This window comes from Microtus oregoni, unplaced genomic scaffold (assembly GCF_018167655.1).
Source record: "Microtus oregoni isolate MIOR12 unplaced genomic scaffold, Mior012 000025F_ref0000491, whole genome shotgun sequence".
In the NCBI taxonomy this organism is placed as follows: Eukaryota; Metazoa; Chordata; class Mammalia; order Rodentia; family Cricetidae; genus Microtus; species Microtus oregoni.
Window position 1 is genome coordinate 11121488 of NW_024543084.1, and position 21033 is coordinate 11142520.

General features: G+C 50.4%; 1 protein-coding gene across 7 annotated transcripts in view; it reads right to left on the reverse strand.

Moving 5' to 3' along the window:
• The window catches only part of Vav2 (vav guanine nucleotide exchange factor 2), a 174363-nt gene that overhangs the window by 44496 nt on the left and 108834 nt on the right, over positions 1 to 21033 (reverse strand). For all 7 annotated transcript variants that reach the window (XM_041674463.1, XM_041674465.1, XM_041674466.1 and 4 more), the window contains one exon: positions 15741 to 15809. In XM_041674463.1, coding sequence (XP_041530397.1) covers positions 15741 to 15809 — 69 coding nt within the window. The remainder of the gene's footprint in view (positions 1 to 15740; positions 15810 to 21033) is intronic.

The window sequence follows — 21033 nt, forward strand, 5'->3', positions numbered from 1 at the left end:
TTCCCTGCTGAGAAGTCCACAGCATAGACAGCTCTTCCCTTTGGCATCTTGTTTCTTCTTTTTATTCATTCTTTTATTATTTATTTTTTCTTTTGATTCTGTTCTGGAATTTGCTCTATAGACCAGGTTGGCCTCGAACTCACAGAGATCCACCTGCCACTGCCTTCCAACCACTGGGATTAAAGGCGTGCGCCACCACCACCCAGCAGCAACTCGTCTCATCCTCTGCATCTCATCTCTGGGCCCAGGATGATTGGCAGCTGGTCCTTTGCAAAGCTGAGTAGTAAGCTGTGATCCGATCTCCTTTTCTATGGGCACTGGGCCACTTAGAAGTACAACCAAGTACGGTGGCATGCTCTTGTAATGCTAACACTGAGGAGGCAGGGAGAAGCGGATCCTTAGGGCTTCCTGGCCGGCCAGCCTAGCCTCCTTGGTGAACTCCAGGCCTGTTTTAGGATACAAGAAGGGGAGCTGAAGAGAAGGGCTCAGATTTTAGGAGCACATATTGCCCTTGCAGAGAACCAGCTTTTGTTCCCAGCATCTACATCAAGTGGCTCACAACTGCCTGGAACTCTAGCTACAGGGGCTCCGATGCTTTTTTCTGAACTCTATGGAAATCTTTCTCACGCATGTAGATACCACCACCTGACACATAAATAAATGAGGCTGGAGAGACGGCTCAGTGATTAAGAGTACTGACTGCATTTGTACAGGGCCTGGGTTCAGCTCCCAGCATCTACATGGCAGCTCACAACCACCTGTAACCCCAGGCCTTCTTCTGGCCTCCATGGACCCTGCCCATATGTAGCGCACATATATACGTGCAGGTGAAACACCCTTACACATCAACTTGCACAACTCAGGTCATCTACAAGAGTAGCAAGTGCTCTTAACTTCTGAGCCATCTCTCTAGCCCCCTGCTAAGCATTCATTCTTAACTGAACAAAGTCTAATTTATCAGGTTTTTCTTTTCTTCTATGCCATCCCAATTCTATTCATGGTCCTACGTAAAAAAAAAATCCTATTATCTTACCTAAGAAACTTTGGCTTTCCTCTAAGCCACAGAGGATTACCTGGTATCATCTAAGACCGGTTACAGCTCCAGTGCTTCTGTTCAGGAGTCAGATCCATTTGGATTGGTTCTGTGTATATCATCCCCACAGGAATGCCCACGTGATCCAGGATAATCTGCCCAAGACTTTCTTCTTTCTATTTGGCTACTTAAACATCTTAGACAAACTCCACCTCACCATATAACTCTGGGTCCCTTCTAGAGCTCCTGGTCCTGTGGTACATGGGCACTCACCCACGAATGGAAACACAGCTGTTTCACTCCAATCTGTAGAAAGTTTTGTGATGGTGTTTATACGGTCCTCCTGCTGTGGGATCATGCTCTTGTACCCTGTAAAGATTTGTCGCTTATATTGGCTTAATAAAATGCTGATTGGCCAGTAGCAAGGCAGGACATATAGGCGGGGCGGCCAGACTAGGAGAATTCTGGGAAGAGAAAAGGCTCAGTCTGCAGTCGCCACCCAGACACAGAAGCAAGATGAAAATGCTGCACTGAGAAAAGGTACCAAGCCAGGTGGCGAAACATAGATAAGAATTAATTTAACTTGTAAGAGCTAGCTAGAAATATGCCTGAGCCATTGGCCAAGCAGTGCTGTAGTTAATATAGTTTCTGTGCGATTATTCAGGTCTGGGCGGCTGGGAAACGTATGCACAGTCTCCGATTGCAACCTCCAGTTGCTTCTTTATAACCCAAAATGACTTGGTCAGCATGTTTGTCACCTGGCCTGACAACCCGAGTTTGATTCTGGGGTTCCACATGGCGGAAGGAAAGAACTAATCCTACACTGTCCTTTGAAATTCCACCACAGGCCATGACTCCTAATTTTGTTAGCTGAATATTGGACATTAGAACTGCTATGCATCGAGACTCTGGATCCTGCGACTTATGACATCATGCTTATTCTAAGAACGAACCCAGCTGGACTCAAACAGGAGGACATCCTACAGAGGGCAGGGCTGGCACGGCCACTGGATGCAGCTTCCAGCTGCCACCTCATCTTGGTGGAACTCTGGGACCCTTGCTATACAGATGGGATGAAGGTTCAGTTGAGGATGAGGGCAGGTTGGGGCTTCTGCTCACTGAGATCCCTGCCTTTCAGCAGTCAATGGTTTTCCTAGCTCAAAGATTCAAACTCTTCCATGTTCCACCCACAAAACAGCTCTAAAGGCCTGAAAGCCGCGTGGTCAGGCCCACCGTAGCCAACAGTCCTACTTCTCAATGCCAGTTTCTGCCTTAGTTTTGTTTCTGCTGTTGTCAAAACACCCTAACCAAACCACTTAAGGGAGAAGGAGTTTGCTTGGCTTGCACTTCCAGGTGATGGTCCTTGCTGTAGGGAACTCAGGTAGCAGGAAATTGAAGCAGACGGCATATCACATCCACAATCAAGAGCAGTGACGATTAATTGTGTGTGCATGGTAGTGTTCGGCGTGCTTTCTCCACTCTTAGAAAGCCCATGATCCCCTGCTAGGGAATGGTGCAGCTCAATTAACACAATCCACATAATCACTCACACACACACACACACGCACGCACGCACGCACGCACACGCAGGACCAACCTGATCTAGACAATCTCTCCTTGAGACTCTCAGATGATTTTGGACTGTGTCAAGCTGAGAATTAATATCAACCATCACCCTTCGACAACCTTCAGGCAGGGAGTTCTCAGTCGGCGTTCTGTCTTTCCGTCAGCCTGGAGCCTGATTGTTTTTCAGAAGCTTAGATGTTTAGCTCCAAGCCTTTGGCACTGCTGGCTGGTAGTGGAATGATCATGAGATGGGGCCTGCTGAGAACATGTGAGGTCGCTGGGGTGGTGTGCCTTTGAATGAGATAGATAGATAGATAGATAGATAGATAGATAGACAGACAGACAGACAGACAGACAGACACTGTTTTTCCGAGACAGGGTTTCTCTGTAGCTTTGAAGCCTGTCCTGGAACTCACTCTGTAGACCAGGCTGGCCTCAATCTCACAGAGATCCGACTGCCTCTGCCTCCCGAGTGCTGGGATTAAAGGCGTGTGCCACGCCTTGAATGAACTATTAAGACCCCAGCCCATCCCCCTTTTCACTTCTGCCATGAGTTCCACCCCTGTAGCCTGAGTTCCATCACGACATCAATGCTGCCACAGACTAAAACAACTGCCTAGAGACTACGTAGAGAAACCGGAAGCTGCTGTAAGCCTGTCTTCTTTGTCAAGTGATGGTCAGGCACTCTGTTATAGTGCTAACAAGCTGACAGACACACCTGTGAAGCAGCCTTCTAGAACCCCATCCACTCAAGATCGATCCCTAGGAGATACTCCCTCCACTTTCCTCTCAGCTTGTGGGGGCTGTTTAATGTCTCTGAGAGCATTTTTATGTATTTCCCCCCCCCAAGTTTTGTTATTGCTGGCTGCAGGAATGTTAGTCTGACCCTACGTCCGATCACTGCCGAGAGCCAGATCTGCTCAGAAATCACAGCCCCCACTGCACCAGTATAAACAGAGGCTCAGAGGGTACCATTTGTGCATCAGTACAGTGACCGGAGCTTCCCTCCTCCCACAGTGAACAACTAGAGAAAAGCCTCTGAGGGGATCCTCAGATAGGGAGGAGGACTCGGCTTTGCCCCACTCTGGGTACAGAAGAAACAAGGTCACAGCACTGGGACGTTAGGAACACCCCCAGCAGATACCCCAACATCACACCGTACTGAGATACTGGGAACACCCCCAGGATGGTCACCCAACACATATACATGGCTGCATTTTGCTCTTGCTGCCCCCTAAAATCAACGGCAATCAGGAACATCCATCCTGGCAGGACTGGGCTTCATGCACCGCTTCCCACTGTCTCTCCTAAGCACCCTGAGGTCAAACATGGTCAGCCAGAGGCAGAAAGAAGGGGGATGAAGCTGTTCTGGTGCTTTAACAGAGGGCAGCAGAGCCTCAAAGCTGCAGACCTTACATCCCTTCTCCCACCCAGATCTGATTCCTGTCTGTATCCCGGGCTGACCTTCCTCTCCAAGTGCCCCGCACAGAGCCAGGAGGGTGCCCGTGAGCAGACTCGTCATACTGATACATCTGCATTTATACGATGCTGTCTCTGCCTATTATTTAATTAATTCAGGTCAGCGAACAGCTTTGCACATGTTATTAGCTATTATAAAACCAGAGAACTGAAGTTTCAAACATGCGTGCTCCAAAGTACTGGAGAGGAAGAAATAAAGAGAACAGCCAAGAGGTGAACTTTTTTTAAAAATTAAAATAAAATTATAAAAGCAAAATCAAACATGGTAAGTAGCCATAAGATAAACTCAGCGATCAAGATTAAAAAAAAAAAGTATCAATCAGATACTTTCGGGTTGGCCCATATTTATCCTAAGATCAATACTCCACCCAAATCCTTGTTGATCCTTGGGACATAGATGGCTTCAAGGTGGAGGAAACGGCAGGGGGACAATGTTTAGATGAAAATGTGGTTACTTCAGTGTTAGTGGGTGAGGTGATAAGCTCAGGCTGTATGATGGGATGACTAATCATGGTTGCCAACTAGGCCACATGTGAAATCAACTAAAATCTAAGTTGCTAAGTACTCCTGTAAGATTATTTTTAAAAAAAAAATATCTGTTTGCATATTTGAAGAGGAAAGAGCTATCTTGAAACTGGGCCACACCCTCAGGTGGCAACCCAAGTGAAAGGTCATGGAAGGAAGAAAATGTTGCTTTGTTTTTTTAAATATTTATTTATTTATTATGTATACAATATTCTGTCTATGTGTATGCCTGCAGGCCAGAAGAGGGCACCAGACCCCATTACAGATGGCTGTGAGCCACCATGTGGTTGCTGGGAATTGAACTCAGGACCTTTGGAAGAGGAGGCAATGCTCTTAACCTCTGAGCCATCTCTCTATTCCCGAAACTGTTGCTTTGCTTTTACCTGCTTGCCCACACTCTCGCAGGCAAGTTCATCTCTCCGATTGCTGCAGCCAGTATTAAACCCAGCTCCTTCAGGATTCCAGGAAACTGAAAGCAGACAGCTGTCCAGGAATCCTCGAGGACGCTAGAGCCAGATGGCAACTGTTGAGAAGCCAAACACCAGGAACTGCACAACTGCTGGGCGCTTGGACTTTCCATCATGAGCCAGACCTTGCTAGACTACCCAGATGGACCACAGCCTGTATTTGACACATACCTCCATCTATCAGTTCTGTTCCTTCAGAGAACCCTGGTTAATACAGGTTTTCCTTCTGGCCACAGGGGCATGGATGTCCCAGGATGTCCTTGCTTCTTATACAGAGGTCTCATCTCAAATGTAAGTATTCCAGGCAGAGACCTACACTTCATAGGTCCTTGCATCTGTGATGACAGATTAGCATATGTCCCGTATGTGAGGACCATGCTGATCAGATGAGCAGGAAGAGGCACTGAGCTGGGAGTAGGCTGCAAAATGAGGTCACCTGGGTGATCTGGAGGGCCCTATGCAGCAGCTCGTGAGTTCATGAGAACCCAGCTAAGGCCCCAGAACCTGCCTCAAACAGCCTCCTAAAGGCTGCAGAGCCTTCCACGGGGGCCAATTTCAGCCCATCTTACCACAGATGTTAAAAGGTTCAAGTCCCTGCCTGGTCCTGTCAGGAGGCTCCAGGAACACAGAAGGGTGGATCTAGAGCCCACTTCACCTAGGGCCATGCTTCATGGAAGAGCTGTATCCCCAGCACACAGGCGCTGCACCAGTCAGTGCTGATGGAGGCATGAAGCCTCCAGGACAGGGGAGTGGCATGGATTCCTACCTGGAACTTGACTCTTGTGTGTAACCCTTGTTCAGAGGGTAGTAAAGCAGACCTAAGCCATTTCCTAGCTCAGTTTCTCTAGCACAGGCCTTGCATATAGTAAATGTTCAATGCATAGCCGCCATAGTACACCATCCAGAGGGTGGAAGAGAGATTCAGTCAGGAATATGACTTCAGCACAGAGGCTGTGCTCGTAGACAAGATATGGGGCCAGTGAGACAGCTCAGTGTGTGCTTGTCACCACACTTGATAACCTGAGTTCGATCCCCAGAACCCACATGGTGAAAGGAAAGACTTGATTCCTGGAAGCTGTCCCCTGACCTCCCATCCATAACACAAAATAAATGAAATGCGATTACAATATTTTTAATAAAATAAATCTTAGGTGCTAGAGAGAAGGCTCAGTGAATAAGAGCACTTACTGCTTTAGCAGAAGAACAAATTCAGTTCCTACCACCCAGACTGAACAGTTCATAACTGCCTGTAGCCCCAACTCTAGGGATTCAAACTCTCTGGCCTCCTCTGGCACCTGCACTTAATAATGTACATACTCCATGCACAGGAATAATAGTAATAATAATCTCTTTTAAAATTAAATCTTCAAAGAAAGAAAAGGGAAGGGGAGGGAATGAAGATATAGCACACTCAATGATTAAAAGCACTTGCTGCTCTTCCAGAAGACTCAAGTTATCCCAGCACCTATATCCAATGGCTTAGAACCAGCTGTAACTGTAACCAGAGGATCTAGTGCCTCTTCTGGCCTCCAAGGGCACTCAAACAGGTCTCTCACTCACACATACACAAACATGCACACACACACGTAAGCATGCACACATGCACGCACATGCACACACATACACCCAAGTAAACATGCACACATGCACGCACTTGCAGGTGGGGAGAGAGACATACATACATATAAATAACAATCTTTTTAAAAAAAAAAAAAACGTTTCTAATGACAGAGCACGGGCTTCAGAGATGGCTCAGGCAGTAAAGTGCTTGCCTCACAAGCATGAGGACCTGAGTTCAACCCCCAGTATCCACTTAAAAAGCAGGGGGTGCATAATGACATGTGCTTGTGATCCCAGGTCTCAGGAGGTGGAGCAAGGGAGATGTCTGGGAATTGCTGGTCAGCCAACCTGATCTAATGGGAGAACTCAAGGCCATTGAGAGACTCTCTTCCAAAAAAAAAAAAAAAAAGTATGGTACCCAAGGAATGGCCACCAAGGCTGATGTCCACATGTGCTCATTCACACACAGAGACTGTGGGGACAGAACCCATAACCTTTCACATGCTAAGCAAATGCCTTAGGACACCAGATTAAACAACAGTGAACACAATAGCTAGACTGTGGAAGCCCAGAAACTTGGGCGCTGGCACTGGCCTCCCAGGGTAGTAGGAATCGTCCTTCCTGGCCCAGCTGCCACAGAAAGCACAAGAACATATGTGTGGGGAGGGACTGCCCCACACAGCGGCCGGACTATGACAATTAGACACAGCTGGGCCACATGGCGTGAAAGCACAGTGGCCCCTTACCTGCCCCGGCCTCTCCCTCCTGCAGCTTCTGAAGTCAGCTGCACTGACAGATGCGACACCCCACAATGACTCCTCTTACAATGGCCTGAACTCTTCCAGAAGGGGCCCAAAGCGTCTCCCTCCCACCTCCTGCCTGAGCCCCTGTAGCCCACAGCCTCCCTAGCCTGCATGGTGGCTGATTCCGGCACCCTGGTTTTCCACAAGGCAGCTGCTGAGAGGCCCAGCTCCCTCACCCTACAAAACAAGGGGGAATGAGCAACTGCCCTGTGCCTCAGGCACTGGGTGTTTACAGGGGACATAAACATCGTGCTGACAGGCTTGGCACACACTGTGAGCTCAGCCCCAGGCATGAGGCTGGCAGGCAAGCCTGTGACAAGCCATCATGAACTTGTTACTAGGAAACCAAAGGGGACATGGGGCTTTTTTTTTTTTTTAACCTCGGCCCACACCAGACTTCAGTTCATTTCAGGGCACAGGCAGCAGAGAGTGGCTGCTGTGGACTGGATCATCTGTTTGTGTGGACAGATGGACAGACAAGGACCCTAGACACCTTTAATCACTCTCTGTTGGAGGAGTCACTCTGCCTACAGGTAGGTGCCAGGAACTACCTAGCCAGACTCACCTGGCAAGCCCGCTGGGGTTCTGCGCCCCCCCCAACACACACACACACACACACACACACACACACACACACAGAGAGAGAGAGAGAGAGAGAGAGAGAGAGAGAGAGAGAGAGAGACAGAGAGAGAGAGAGAGAGAGAGAGAGAGAGAACAATTGCCTCTTTTCTGGGAATTCTTTCTAAGCAGCAGAAAAGCCTAGAAACATCGACAAATAAATAGGTAAATAAGCAAGCAAGCAGGCAGCACTGGGTCACAAGGGCTAGTCCCATAGGGACATCCTAGGCCCCAGGCAGATGGTTCAGGGTTTCGGTTCCTCCTTGTCACATGGCATAGTCTATGTGGCCCCCAGCGAGGCACTTCCCCTCCTGAAGCTCTAATTGTCAACTGCAAAATGGAGGACAGAGACCCCACTTATGCTGTCAGGGATGAAATGGCATAGAATTCTGCAGGGACAATGTGGGGGACACACAGGGATCCTTCACACAAGGAGTGCAATATTCTAAGTATCTGTCATCCCTGTATCCTGTCCCCAGCCCTCTCTTGGTGGGGATGACTGCCAGGGTACATGTGTGAACACTGAGGACAGTTTGAAGGAGTCAGTTCTCTCCTCCTACCTGGTAAGTCCCGGGAATCGAAATCAGGCTGTCCGGCTCGACTGCAAGTACCTTTACCTGCGGAGCCATCTCGCTGGTCCTGGCTCTTCCGTCTAACACGCTGTGCTAGGCTCAGGTCAAGTGAGCTGCCTCCTCTGCTCCTTACAAAGGACCCATAGGGACCACTCTCTAGTGATGTAGAAAAACAATGAAGACCCAATGTCAAGGTCACCCAGCGCTCTGGACACACTTCAGGAGAAGGCATCCTTTTAGCACGGCAGGGCTGTGGGTGGCTTCTTGGAGGTGACGTCTGGGCTGGGTTTTGTAGAATGAGTAGGAGTTTGGAAGTCAATACAAAAGATGCCGAATGCCTGACTGAACTTCGACAGTGGAGCCCTGTGCGGCCCGCTTACTCATTTTACAGGGTTCTTGTATGTGCTTCCGTGTGCAACGTCTGTGCTAAGTACAAAACACGACATCTGGAAGGCCAAGTCTTCCTCTCTCAGGGTTCCTAAAAGACTTCATTGGATTTGCAAGGCCCCACGAGACAGGACAAAGCTCTCTGCTAAGTTCCCAAGTAGGATAAACGAGACCCAGACTCTCCCCAGAGCCCTGCCCAAAACTCAGCAGTGGCTGACCTGGCATGAAATTCAACAGACCCTGACGAGTCTCCAGAAGCCATTCCAACAGAAGTTGTTAACGTGGGGGTACATTTTCTTTGGTTTGGGTAGCCGCTGGTAAGGTGATCATGTTCCTGTAAGCAACAACACTAATGAAACTCACATGGTCACTGTGGTAGTCTGAATGTAACTGGCCCCCATAAGCTCACAGAGAGTGGTGCTATTAGGTGTGGCCTTGTTGGAGGAAGTGTGTCACTATGGAGGCAGGCTTTGAGGTCTCCTATGCTCAAGTTACACCCAGTGTCACAGTTCACTTCCTGTGGTCTGAGGATCCAGATGTACAACCCTCAGGTACTCCTCCAGCACCAGGTCTGCCTCCATGCCACCATGTGCCTGCCTTGATGATAATGGGCGAAATCTCTGGAACATTAAATGTTTTCTTTATAAGAGTTGCTGTGGCCATCATCTCTTGACAGCAGTAGAAACCCTAACTAAGACAGTCACCAAGAGACGGACAGGAAGGAAGGTTGTGAGACAGCACTGGAGGCACAAGGGTAAGGACCTGAGTTCAAATCTCCAGAACCCACGTAAAGGTTGAACATGGTAGCAAGCGCTTCTGTAACCCCAGTGCTCTTACGGAGAGATGGGAGGCAGTCAGGAGAACCCTTGGGAACTCACCGGTCAGCTCTCCCAGTGAGAGCAGCAGAAAGAAAAGGAAGTCCTGTTGAAGTAAAAGGTGAAGACTATCACCTAAGATCGTCCTCTGACCTCCACAGTATGCTGTGGCACAGGAGTCTACTGCACACACACACACATACACACACTTACATCATATACACAGAGACAGACGTGAATACATACAGGATATCAGTGAGCGCGTACACCAAGGAGAAGCCCATCTTGCACAAGTGAGACACCAAGGGATACCGGGAGGCAGCTCCCCCCACAGCAATGCTGGAGGTCCAATCAAGGTGGCTTGGGCAAGAAAGGGAAAGGGGGGCTACAGGGTGGTGGCCTTTAATTCCATCACTCAGGAGGCAGAAGCAGACAGATCTCTGTGAGTTCGAGGCCACCCTAGTCTACAGAGCGAGTTCCAGGACAGCCAGGGCTACACAGAGAAACTTTGTCTCAAAAAAACAGAGAGGGGGAAGGGAGGGAAGGAGGAAAGGAGGGAGGGAGGAAGGAAGCCTTTTGATCCCTGCCTGTCACCCACTTAAGAAGCCCAGGGTCTCGGCCTTAGGCAACAAGCCCATAGGACAAGGGTATAACTTCACACTGTGAGTCCCAAAGCAAAGGCCTGCCTGTAAGAGCCACCTACCCTGTCCTCTAGCCCATGGCCTCCTCTCCAGCCATCACCTCAGCCATGAACCTGAGGAACTTGAACTGAGGATGGCATGAGGGTGCCGTCCCCACCTCTACTCAGGGAGAAGGTCTTACTTTTCGCCCTTCTCGACTATAAGAGATTGGTCTGTACTCTTTCCAGAGGTGTGTGGCCACAGATGTCCTCTGAAGGGGTCAGGAGACATGTTGTTGTTGCTTGGGAGAACAAAGACTCACATAGCCCAGGCTGGCCTTGAATTCCTGATTCTCCCATCCCAGCTCCTGAAGTGCCACCATTACAGGTGTGCTCCGCCATGCCTGGCTTTCTGGGTCTTTTCTGTGAAGTCTGCTCTAAAGCTCACCCCCTGGGGGAAAGGAGCTATTTGGGGTGAATATAAAGCATCCCAAACACACCCTCCCGACTCACCCCAGGCTCTGAGCACAGCATCCTGTACACACCTGCCTCAAGGAGCAGCGCTGAACTAGAAAACTCTGAAGACAGATTTTAGATTTAGCTTTCTCTGACAGTGTTGAGCAGAGGGAGGACCGAAAGGGAGGACCATGGGCTGGGGTAGAGATGGGTTCCCACTTGAATGAGGGTCCCACAGGATACAGCCCTTGCTCTCTGTTATTTTAAAGAGCTTGCAGAGTGGCCAGGGCTTGGCGTTTGTGGGGTCAGATAGGAGAAAAACGACCACCCTCCCAATTCACTGCCATCCCTGCCACCCCTCTGTACCTCAACTCCCCCTCCCCCAGAGCATGGAAAAACTCCAACCTGCCTTCATTTCTATGCTTAAGAATTACTCCATAGCTGTTTCATAAGGCAATAAAATATGCAGCTATACCCTTACAGAAAAGTTACAGCCCCTGGCTGGGCACGAGCCCATGTGTTTAAGGAGGAAAATGAATTCACCTCAGAGGACGATGAAGTCAGAGCTAGCACAAAGCAGGCTCTGCCACGACAGACTGTGAAGTCTGTGACCTCAAAGGGACATCTGTGCAGGTTTTAGAGCGGAGACAGAGAAACTGGGGCCCTTGGAGGGACCGAGAAACTTGAGGCAGTAACACAGAACAGGAGAGCTACACAGCCTGTGATGAATGATGCACACCCTTGCTTTCCTGAACCCTGGGAAGGTCCCAGACATGTCACCTGGGCACAGAGAGCCCTGAAAGGCAAGAGGAAGACAATGGGCCAAAGCCAGACATTTGCAACCGCGGGGCCCTGGCTACTGCACCTCACATGTGTGCGTTATTCTTGCGCCATCCGCTCTTCTGCATAAAATGGCACTAGCCCTACAGATGTAGACTGGGGGTCAGACCTGAGAGGTGGGCTCAGACACTTTTACAGGCAGGCCATTATGCAAATGCAGGTGCCACTTTTTAGAGCGGCTGAGAAGCGGGCCTTTCCTTTTGGGCTTGTTTTGCTTAATAATGACATTTTTAAGTGGCAGTGTTTTGTGTTCGTTGTCTCAGGCAGCTGCTCTGACTACTTGATCACACATTGCTTAACAATCTGAAGAGGGAGCTGAGAGCCCTTTCCAGTGTTCCTAATGTGTGGGCTTCTGCTCAAACTCCCGGAAGGACATTTGAGACCACAGCTCCTATTGCCCAGCTCAGTGGCTCGGGGCCATGCATGGTTGTCATGTAACAAATGAATCTGGACCAATCACAAACTATATGCCCGGCCAGGGGACTGACTGAAAACGCAATTTCTTGTTGGCAGCCGTTCCACAGAAAACACCGCTCTGGCAACATTTTGGGTCAATCAGTTCAAATAAAATACATTCTTCAGATTAACTTCACCTGTTTCTGCTTAGGCTGTTCCTGTGGCTACTAGAAAATCAGCAGCCAGGCATATAACTCATGTTTGCTCTCCTCCGCGCGGCGCTGCCACCGCCACTTAGAGGCCGGGGAGAGTGATGGTCTCAGTCAATGAAGCCGATTCAGGATGAGCTCCCAGGTGCCCACGGGGCCCGTGAGCACCCTGTAGTTCCAGTGCCACTGCCTTCGCAACAGGCCCACCAACCAGGTACTGACGTCACGTGTTACAATGAAGGAAACCGAGGTACATGGAAGCAAGCAATCTGCCAAGACCAACTGAGCAAGAAATGGCAGCCTTAGGGCTCAGCGCACTGCTCCAGGAGGCTGCTCATAGACCACACCTGGAACACCAAGGAGGCAGTCACATCAGTGAGCCAGTGCTTAACACACCCCCTCCACCACCATCACCACCACCACCACAAGCTGCAGTGTCTGGGTCAGGGTGGCTGAAAGGGTCCTGGAGACATGCAACATGATCACTATTGAGGATCCAGCCCCTTATACTCTGAAATGCTCCCCCCGACACACAGCTGCTCCCACAAGATGACACTCTCCCCAGCTGCTGTCTCATGCCCTCCCAGGGCTGTCTACTTGTGTAATGGGCAAACATCACTACCAGTTCCACAGAGACCAGGAAATCTGTCTTCCAAGGAAAGGAGAAGAAAGTGGGGGGAAAAGCATAGAAAATTCATTAAACTCGAGCCACTGGGACCAAACGGCAACTTAAAGATCCAGACTCAGCCTCGTTCCCTGTAATTTATGGTTCAGGTTTGCAGTAACGGCAAGGTTAGGGATTAAGGGGGCTCAGGGTGAATGTCACTGAGGAACAGCTTCCTGCCGAGCAAGGCTACATGTTCTCCAACTTACATTCCTATGAGAGCAGTTCCAGCTTGTCTTGGAGAAAGAGACCAGTGGCAAACCAGAAGGGGCAGAAGAAGAGGGAGGTGGGTACCCAGGTTCCAGGCCGGACTGACCACAAGCGAGTCCTTGAGATTGAAAGGCACCCACGAACCATAGTACACAGGCTACCTCCAGGATAGCAGGTGAAAAACACGCTAGCCCTAAAATATCAGGATATCTCATACCTGGCCCTAGATACACAAAACCTACATGGTCCTTGTACTTCCAAACTCCAGGCTGTGCCCACCTGAGGGACATTTCCGGGAGATAAAAAAACTCAGGAGAGACCTCAGGAGAACTGCTCCCGGCACCGGCCCAGCCAGAGGTTCCCGGCCTCTATAGGATCACCCAATTAGAGGAGAGGTTAGGGCAGACAGAGTACAAAGATCAGCATGCCACTTATTAGCTGAGTGACACAAACCAGTTGCAGCTTCCCTCTGGGCTCATTTCCCAATCTGTGAAGTGGAGGCAACAGAAGGCTGGAGTTTACAAAGCATGAGAGGGAAAGGGTGTCGTGCATGGTCCCAGCAGGAAGAGCTAGCGAGCACTGCCCATACTGTAGCCCCTTACAGCGCCACCGACGCCACACCAGATACACCAGGCACGTACTAAGGGCTGGAGTCTTCAGACACTGGGCCTGACCTCAGGACCCTCCTGGTTTCCGGGAGACATTTAACCACCTAAACACTGAGTTTCTAAGATAGCAAACAGGGCGCAAGTGCTGTGGGTAGTTCACCAAGGCTTCCCATAGCGAGGGCACCTAAGGATAACCCTGAGCCCAGCACATATCCCCAGACTGCAACACCAGGGCAGAGGTGCCATGCCCTGAGGATCTCCCTTGTGCTGTGCCACCAGCCTGAATCCCTTTCCCTCAATTCTCTGTACCCACATGGTGTTCTGCCTGCACCTGAGTGTCCTAAGCCCCTCTCTAACTCTGGAGAGAGGTCAGAGTCACGCAGGACCCAGCAAAGGACTCAAGGTCATGAATGACTTTCACAAACTCATTTCCCTTTTAGTACTCCCTACAGCCCAGGAGGATTCCATGGATGTCTGAAGGAACTCTGGGCTTCCCACCCACGGGAGCACCCCAGGCCTCCTGGCAACCCATTTCGGAATTCCCTCTGCCTCCAGGTGAGGAATCCCCGGCTCTCACAGAACTGCAGGACAGGGCTGCCAGGCCAAGACAGACAAACTAAGCAATGAATGAGTTCCAGGTATGTCCGAGCGCTGTCTGTGGGCTGCATGGGGCCCAGAACGGCTATGAATGAGGCCAACACAAATCATAAACTTGTTTCAGACATATATGGGGGGGGGCTCGTGAGCATTAACTTTGTAGGTGACAGTGTCCCATCACAATGTTAGACCATCTAATAGAGACCCTGCAAACACACCGTGCTCCATCTCTGGAGACTCCACAGATGGGGGGACTTGTGAGCATTAACTTTGTAGGTGACAGTGTCCCATCACAATGTTAGACCATCTAATAGAGACCCTGAAAACACACCGTGTTCCATCTCTGGAGACAGCGCAGATGGGGGGGGGGTGAGTACAGAATGGGGTTGCAAGTGCAGAAAACCCCTTAACGGCAGGTGCTCAGAACATGCAGCCCCGGCACATCTGATTCCTCTCTGAGTTTGCGCACTGAGACAATAGGAGGGAGAGAGATAGCCAGTCTCCAGGGAAGAAACACATTTCTCAGATGTGATAAAATTGGGGACAGAAGTTTACCAGGAGGCCCAAGGGAACCTCAAGCTTGGGAGAAAAGTAGACACACAGGCCAGAGGCTGCCAATAACAAACTAGGTCCTGGGCAGAACCAGCCGGTCCCAGCCAGGGCCCCTCCCAGCCTCTATCATAGTTAGGCTCAGGGTGAGCTATTTCCCTTTCTTGACAGAGAGCTGGGTAATCCCACACTGGCCACATGATCCCATTCATATGACCACAGAAGGCTGTAGAGCTAGGCCAAAGGCTCTGTCATCGCTGTGGGGAAATGACCCAGCTCGGCCTGTATGTAGTAGAGGGGGGGAAAATCCTCGGAGGAATTAAGAAGCAGGGGGTCACTAAGAGATGGGGAACCAGCTCTCCCCTGCAAGTCACACCCTAATCAGGGGGCTATAAGGCGATCTGAGTCACAAGCCCCACTGTTTGGAGCCACCCAGCGAGGAGCCCAAAGGCCAGGAAAGAGGAGCACAAGGACACCACCTGCCCCGTGCCACTCCCAGCAACTCCACAGAAGGAAACGTTCCAAGAGAAAGGCCACCAACCATGACCAACAGACACCAAGACAGTTACCGGGCAGCCGGGTAGCCTTCTAGAAGGCAGAGGGTGCACAGCAAGCATTGTAACTCAGCCATGCAGAAGCCCCAGCTTCTGGCAGGGACACCAGAGAGAGGACAGCCAAGGCTGCCTCTGCCTTGAGAGCAGCTTGTTCAGCTGCTGAGCCTGGGGCTCCTTCCTCGTGTCCTCCCCCATCGGCCTTCCTCTACTTACTCGGCCAGCTCTTCCAGGCTTCGGTAGACATCGTCATCATTCTCCGCTGTCTCCTCTGAGGGAAAAGGCCTGCGGAGAGAAGGCAAAAGTGAGGACAGCGGATCTCTACATCCTTGCCACAGTGCGGGCCAGTCCGCAGGCCACCCTAGGCCCCACCTCACAGCAAAGCAGCCCGGCTTGTCAGTGCCTTCTACCATCCTGCATGACAGACCAGCCCTCTAGGTTGGTGGGCTCAGGGAAGCAGTTCCTGGGCCATGGGTGAGTCAGCCTCAGCTGGTCCCCAAGCCTCCATACCCCATACTGAGGATATGAAAGCATATGAAGGATCTGATTCAAGGGCTTTTGTCCTCTGTCACCACACTGCCATTATCGACACAGCAGCCATACTCTGGAGGGCTATAGGAAAAGTGTGAGGGCCTCCCAGGGTACCTTGAGCTACAACACAAGGTAAGCAAGTGGCCCGTCCCGGTCCCCCCAGGAGGGAAGCCTAGAAGGCTGCCCGGTTACCTCCTGTTCTTCAGAGCCTGCAAGGACAACAGTGAAGATAGGAAAGGCCCTAATGAGCTCCAACCCATCATGACTACCCATCCACAAGGGCGTACTGTCCTGTGTCCTCCTATGACAGAACCTTGGGAGCAGGAGCTGTGTAGAGATATGGCCCTGAAGGGCACCACTGGACAGCTGTGATCCCCAAGGCACGTGCCATCACCACAGCCTTTAGTCACCACATCACAACTCCATTAGCAGCAGCCTCCCTAACGACAGTCCCCTAAGTTGACCTATACCTTGTCAGTGTAAGACTCTAGCCCCTTCTGGGGGAGGGGACATTCATCTTACAGCCATTCCCATGATACCATCTCCTCTTGGGGATCCCCCACCAAGAAAAACTCCACTCAGGGAGAGTGACAACGAACTCCGTGCAGTCAGATCCCAGGGATGCTTCCAGCCACTGCCACCTCCTCCTCGTTCTCCCAGGTAACCGCGGCTTTATAACTCACTGTCATCAAACTGGTTATCCTCAGGTCTCCTTGATGGCCTCTTGCTTCAGCAGCCCCCACAGTTTATACCCCAATAAGCAATTAGAGCTTGCCGTCAAGACACAGGCTGACCTCATCTCTTCCGGGCTTTGGCATCCAGTGGCTCCCACCTCTCAGAGACAGAACCTATCCCAGCCGAGGCAACATTTTACCAGCCAACACCCGCTCTTCCAAACCAGGACATGCTCAACTGGTGGAGAGCCTCAGAGGGGAGGCCCAACCTGGAACATGCCTAACACCAACGTCCCTATCACCCTCTTCTCGGCACCCTACCGCAGTCCTCCACCTGAGGCAGACCATGTCTGCTTGCTTCTGGGTCAGCAGCCCCTGCAGCTTCAAGCAACAGAAAAGGAGGAGTCATCACTCATCCTGACCCTCCCCCCATGACCCTGGGACACAGTGGCAACTGCTGGGGACGGAGCATTGGGGAAACAATATCGGCAGATCAAAGCTGGGGAGCAGGGTGCAGCTCAGAGTGTGGGGTATGGGATTGGAGCGAGGGGAGTCATCCTGTGTCACACCCCCACCCCCATTTCCTGCAGCGAGGTCTGGGAAAGCTTTCCACAGCCTAGGAGACAACTGACTCGGAGTCCTTTACCTATCTCAGCTTGGGATGTTTTGTTACTTTTTTTCCATTAAAATCTTACTAGGCTGTGTTTGGACGTCTCTGCTAACTCTGTCCTCAAGACCCATCTCAGAGGGCAAAAGAGTGGGCTGAGCCTCTAGGGAGTGTCTCTATTGACAGGGAAGGCTGAGGAGGTATGGGTACGTGGAGAATGCCCACGAAGTTTCAGAGACTTTGAGCCATACAAGTGCCCACTGCAGGACCTGTGGCCCAGTAGTGTGTAGCTGAAACACACATGCTAAGCAGAGATGGCCTCCAGGGGGGAGGATTCCCAGACTGAGGAAGTAACTGTATGCATTTAGGGATTTGGAGAGGACACAGAGGAGTTCAGAACATGCCATGCCAAAACATGCCTCTTTTGACATACTGGTTACTTTAAGCTAAAAGAAATAGAATTAGCCAAGGCAGGAAAATGCTCTTGACCTCCTCCAACTGGGTGAGATAAGAGACTATGTGCAGCTATTTCCTCTGAATGGAAACGGTCCTTCCTAGAGAGGAAGTGGGCTCCCAAGACTAAGGAAAAGGAAAGACGCAAGGCCCAGGAAGTGAACAGAGCAGAACAAAAGTCACTGGCAGGAAGTTTCTGAAAAGTAAAAGATTTACAAGGCTCCTCCCCCAATGTCGTATAAGTAGTGACAGGTTACAGAGATGGCTCAGCAGGTAAAGGAATTTGCCACCAAGCCTGATGACCTTAATTCAATCCCAGGGGACCAAATGGAGAAAAGAGAACCAACTCCTGCAAGCTGTCCACTGTATAATAATAACAATAATATAATAATAATAACAACAACAATAACTAATAATTCTAATGATAAGTAGTAACAGTTGCTGGGGAGAGACCACACTCAGACCGGCCGAGCTGACGGCAAATTGGACAAGTCGCTCTCCAGGACACAGCTTTTGTGAGTGAGCTGTCACCCATGCTGGGTGGACTTCTCAATAGTACAACTGTCCTTGGATCACCGACTCCTGGGGGTGACTGCAGTCATCTCATCTGTCACTGGCACCCACCTGGGGTGAGCAGGCATCTGTCCACATTTCCCCAGGAAAGTTACATGATGAGAAAACAGCCTTCATCTTACAAAAGAACTCACGTTTGGAAAGACAGTGTGGATGGAGAAGGAGGCGGGTTCGAGGAGAGGGCCACTCTGAGGCAACTCTTGCCACGCAAGGGTGGCTTTCTTCTCCAGACACTCCTCCGGCCCTTCCCTAGACCCACCCACTCACGCCATGTACTTAAAGCTCGGGATGACTATGCAAGCTTTGACCACAGACCCTTTATCTAATCTCACACTATTGTGTGGTATCTGCACAGGTGTTCCAAACTAAAATTGTTTTGCTTGAAGGGGTAAAAAAAAAAAAAGGATAACCCTGTTTCTCCCATTAATCCGCTTTGCACCAATTTAACACTAGGCCAGCCCAAGAACCTAGAAGGAGCCGAAACAGCGATCCCACTCTCCACCTGCTGCCCGGTCCTGGGAGGAGGAGGAGGAGGAGGAAGAGGAGGAGGAGGAGGGAGGAGGAGGAGGAGGAGGAGGAGAGCCCACACTACTCTGCGGGAGTGAAGCACAGGCCACACCCCTGGAGCATCCTAAAGGCCATAGGGGAAGCAGATCAAAGGCAAGAGAAGGCAGCCAGTACCTTCAAAAGCCACAGGCCAAAGCTACTCATCTCCAAGAGACAAAGGTGCCCCTTTAATTAAGTCAGGCAGCCCCTCCAGGCCCCAGGTGCACGGTCAGGCAGGAATCAGCTACAAATGGGAGGCCCAGCTGGGGACTGGCCTTGGCTATCCACACTGCCTGGGATCCCCTCCTTGCCTGGGGGACAGCTGACATTTTCAGTGTATGATGATTCAGCAGTGATGGGCTCAGCTCAAAACCTCACCTCCCCATTCTTATAGAGCCACCTCCAATCAGAGCAACTGCTATAGAGCCACCTCCAATCAGAGCAACTGCCACGCCAGCCAGCGTGCTCTTTCTGCAGGTTTAACTTTTTATTTTTAAATACTTACATTGGGGGCAGGGGGTTCATAGAGATCTGTTTGCCTCTGCCTCCCAAGTGCTGGGATTAAATGTGTGCACTGGTAAAATATTTATTTTTAACTGATAAGAGCGCACGCTTGTGGAACAACATACAGCATGTAGGGATGCTTTTTCAAAAAAGGATAAAGTTACTTCTATAACGCGAAAGGAAATATCATCGTGGTTAATCCTGAGGGTTAGCTTGACCAGATTGATGACAGAATCATCTAGAAAAAAGGGAAGCAGACGCTGGGGTGTCTCTGAATGTGGGTGGTGCTGTCCCACAACCTGGGGGGCTGGATGGAGTAATAATGGGAGAAAGGGGAGCGAGCCTGTAGCACAGGCATATTCTCTGTGTGTATATGTGTCTCTGTTTCTCTGTGTACATCTTCTTGGTGTCTCTGTCTAGGTCTCTCTCTCTCTCTCTCTCTCTCTCTCTCTCTCTCCTCTGCTCCACCATGCCCTCTCTACCACAATGGGCTAAAACTTGCAAAACCATGAGCCAAAACCCACTCCCTCCACGGTTGTTCCTTTCAGATACTCGGTCACAGTAACCAAAGTCAGACAAGCACCATAAACGCTTATTTATGAGAAAATAAAGCTTCCCTCATACATAATATAAATGAAAAATTTTAAAGCCCCATTAAATCCTACAAAAGTGTGATATGTATAAAATGACACGGTGGGAAAGGGCTGGGGTGCAACTTTTAATGTTGAATGCAGGTCGACACAGCCCCGTGCAAACTCTTAACACAGGGTGTATATGGGTAAAGGTCCTGTCCTTGGAGTCTACACTGCCAATGTGGCAGAGAAATAACGGGCTCTCCATTTGTGTATGTATTTCACGTGTGTACATGTGTGTTCAGGGTGGTGGTACACACCTAAAATCCCACCACTATTATAGGGAAACAAGACTCACTAGAAGTTCACAGTCCAGCTAGCCTGGTGTATGCAGTGATGAACAAGAGACCCTGCCTCAAACACAGTGAGAGGCCAGGAGCAGCCCCCAACACTGTCCTCTAGGAGACGCAGGAGTGCCAGAGCAGGAGGTACCGAGTTGGTGCTAGGCATCAAAGTCTTGTTTCAACCTCTGAGTTCTTTAACAATCTTGTACATGTGGCTGCCCTAAATGTCTCCTTTCTGCATTTTTTAAGAGTTGCTTTCAGTGTTGGTTCCCCCCCCCTCTTGTCATTTCCTCCACCTGCACTATGCAGTGGACCTGAAACAGGCCTGTTAAAGGTGTGAGAATCACACCACTGCCCGTAAACCTTTACTACTTACTTTTATTGGAGCATCACTAGCTGGGGCCACAAAGCCCTAGAGAACGGAGCTACAAATCCAATTAATTTCTGCCACAGCCAAACAAAGACAGGCGACTTGCCTGGGTGGGACAAGCAGGCCAGGCAGCCAACCTGGGATACACAAAGTTTCGAATTCAGCCTGCGTGGGAGCCTGTGCCAGCACCCCCTTTTCTAGTTCTCTCTCCAGCAGCCCCCACACCGGCTCTACTTTGGCCTTTGCACAGTTCTACCCTCTGTCTGAAGTCTACCCACCCCCCACACACCTAAGTCGCAGTTTACCTCGACTCAATGCAAACCCTACCTTGTGCA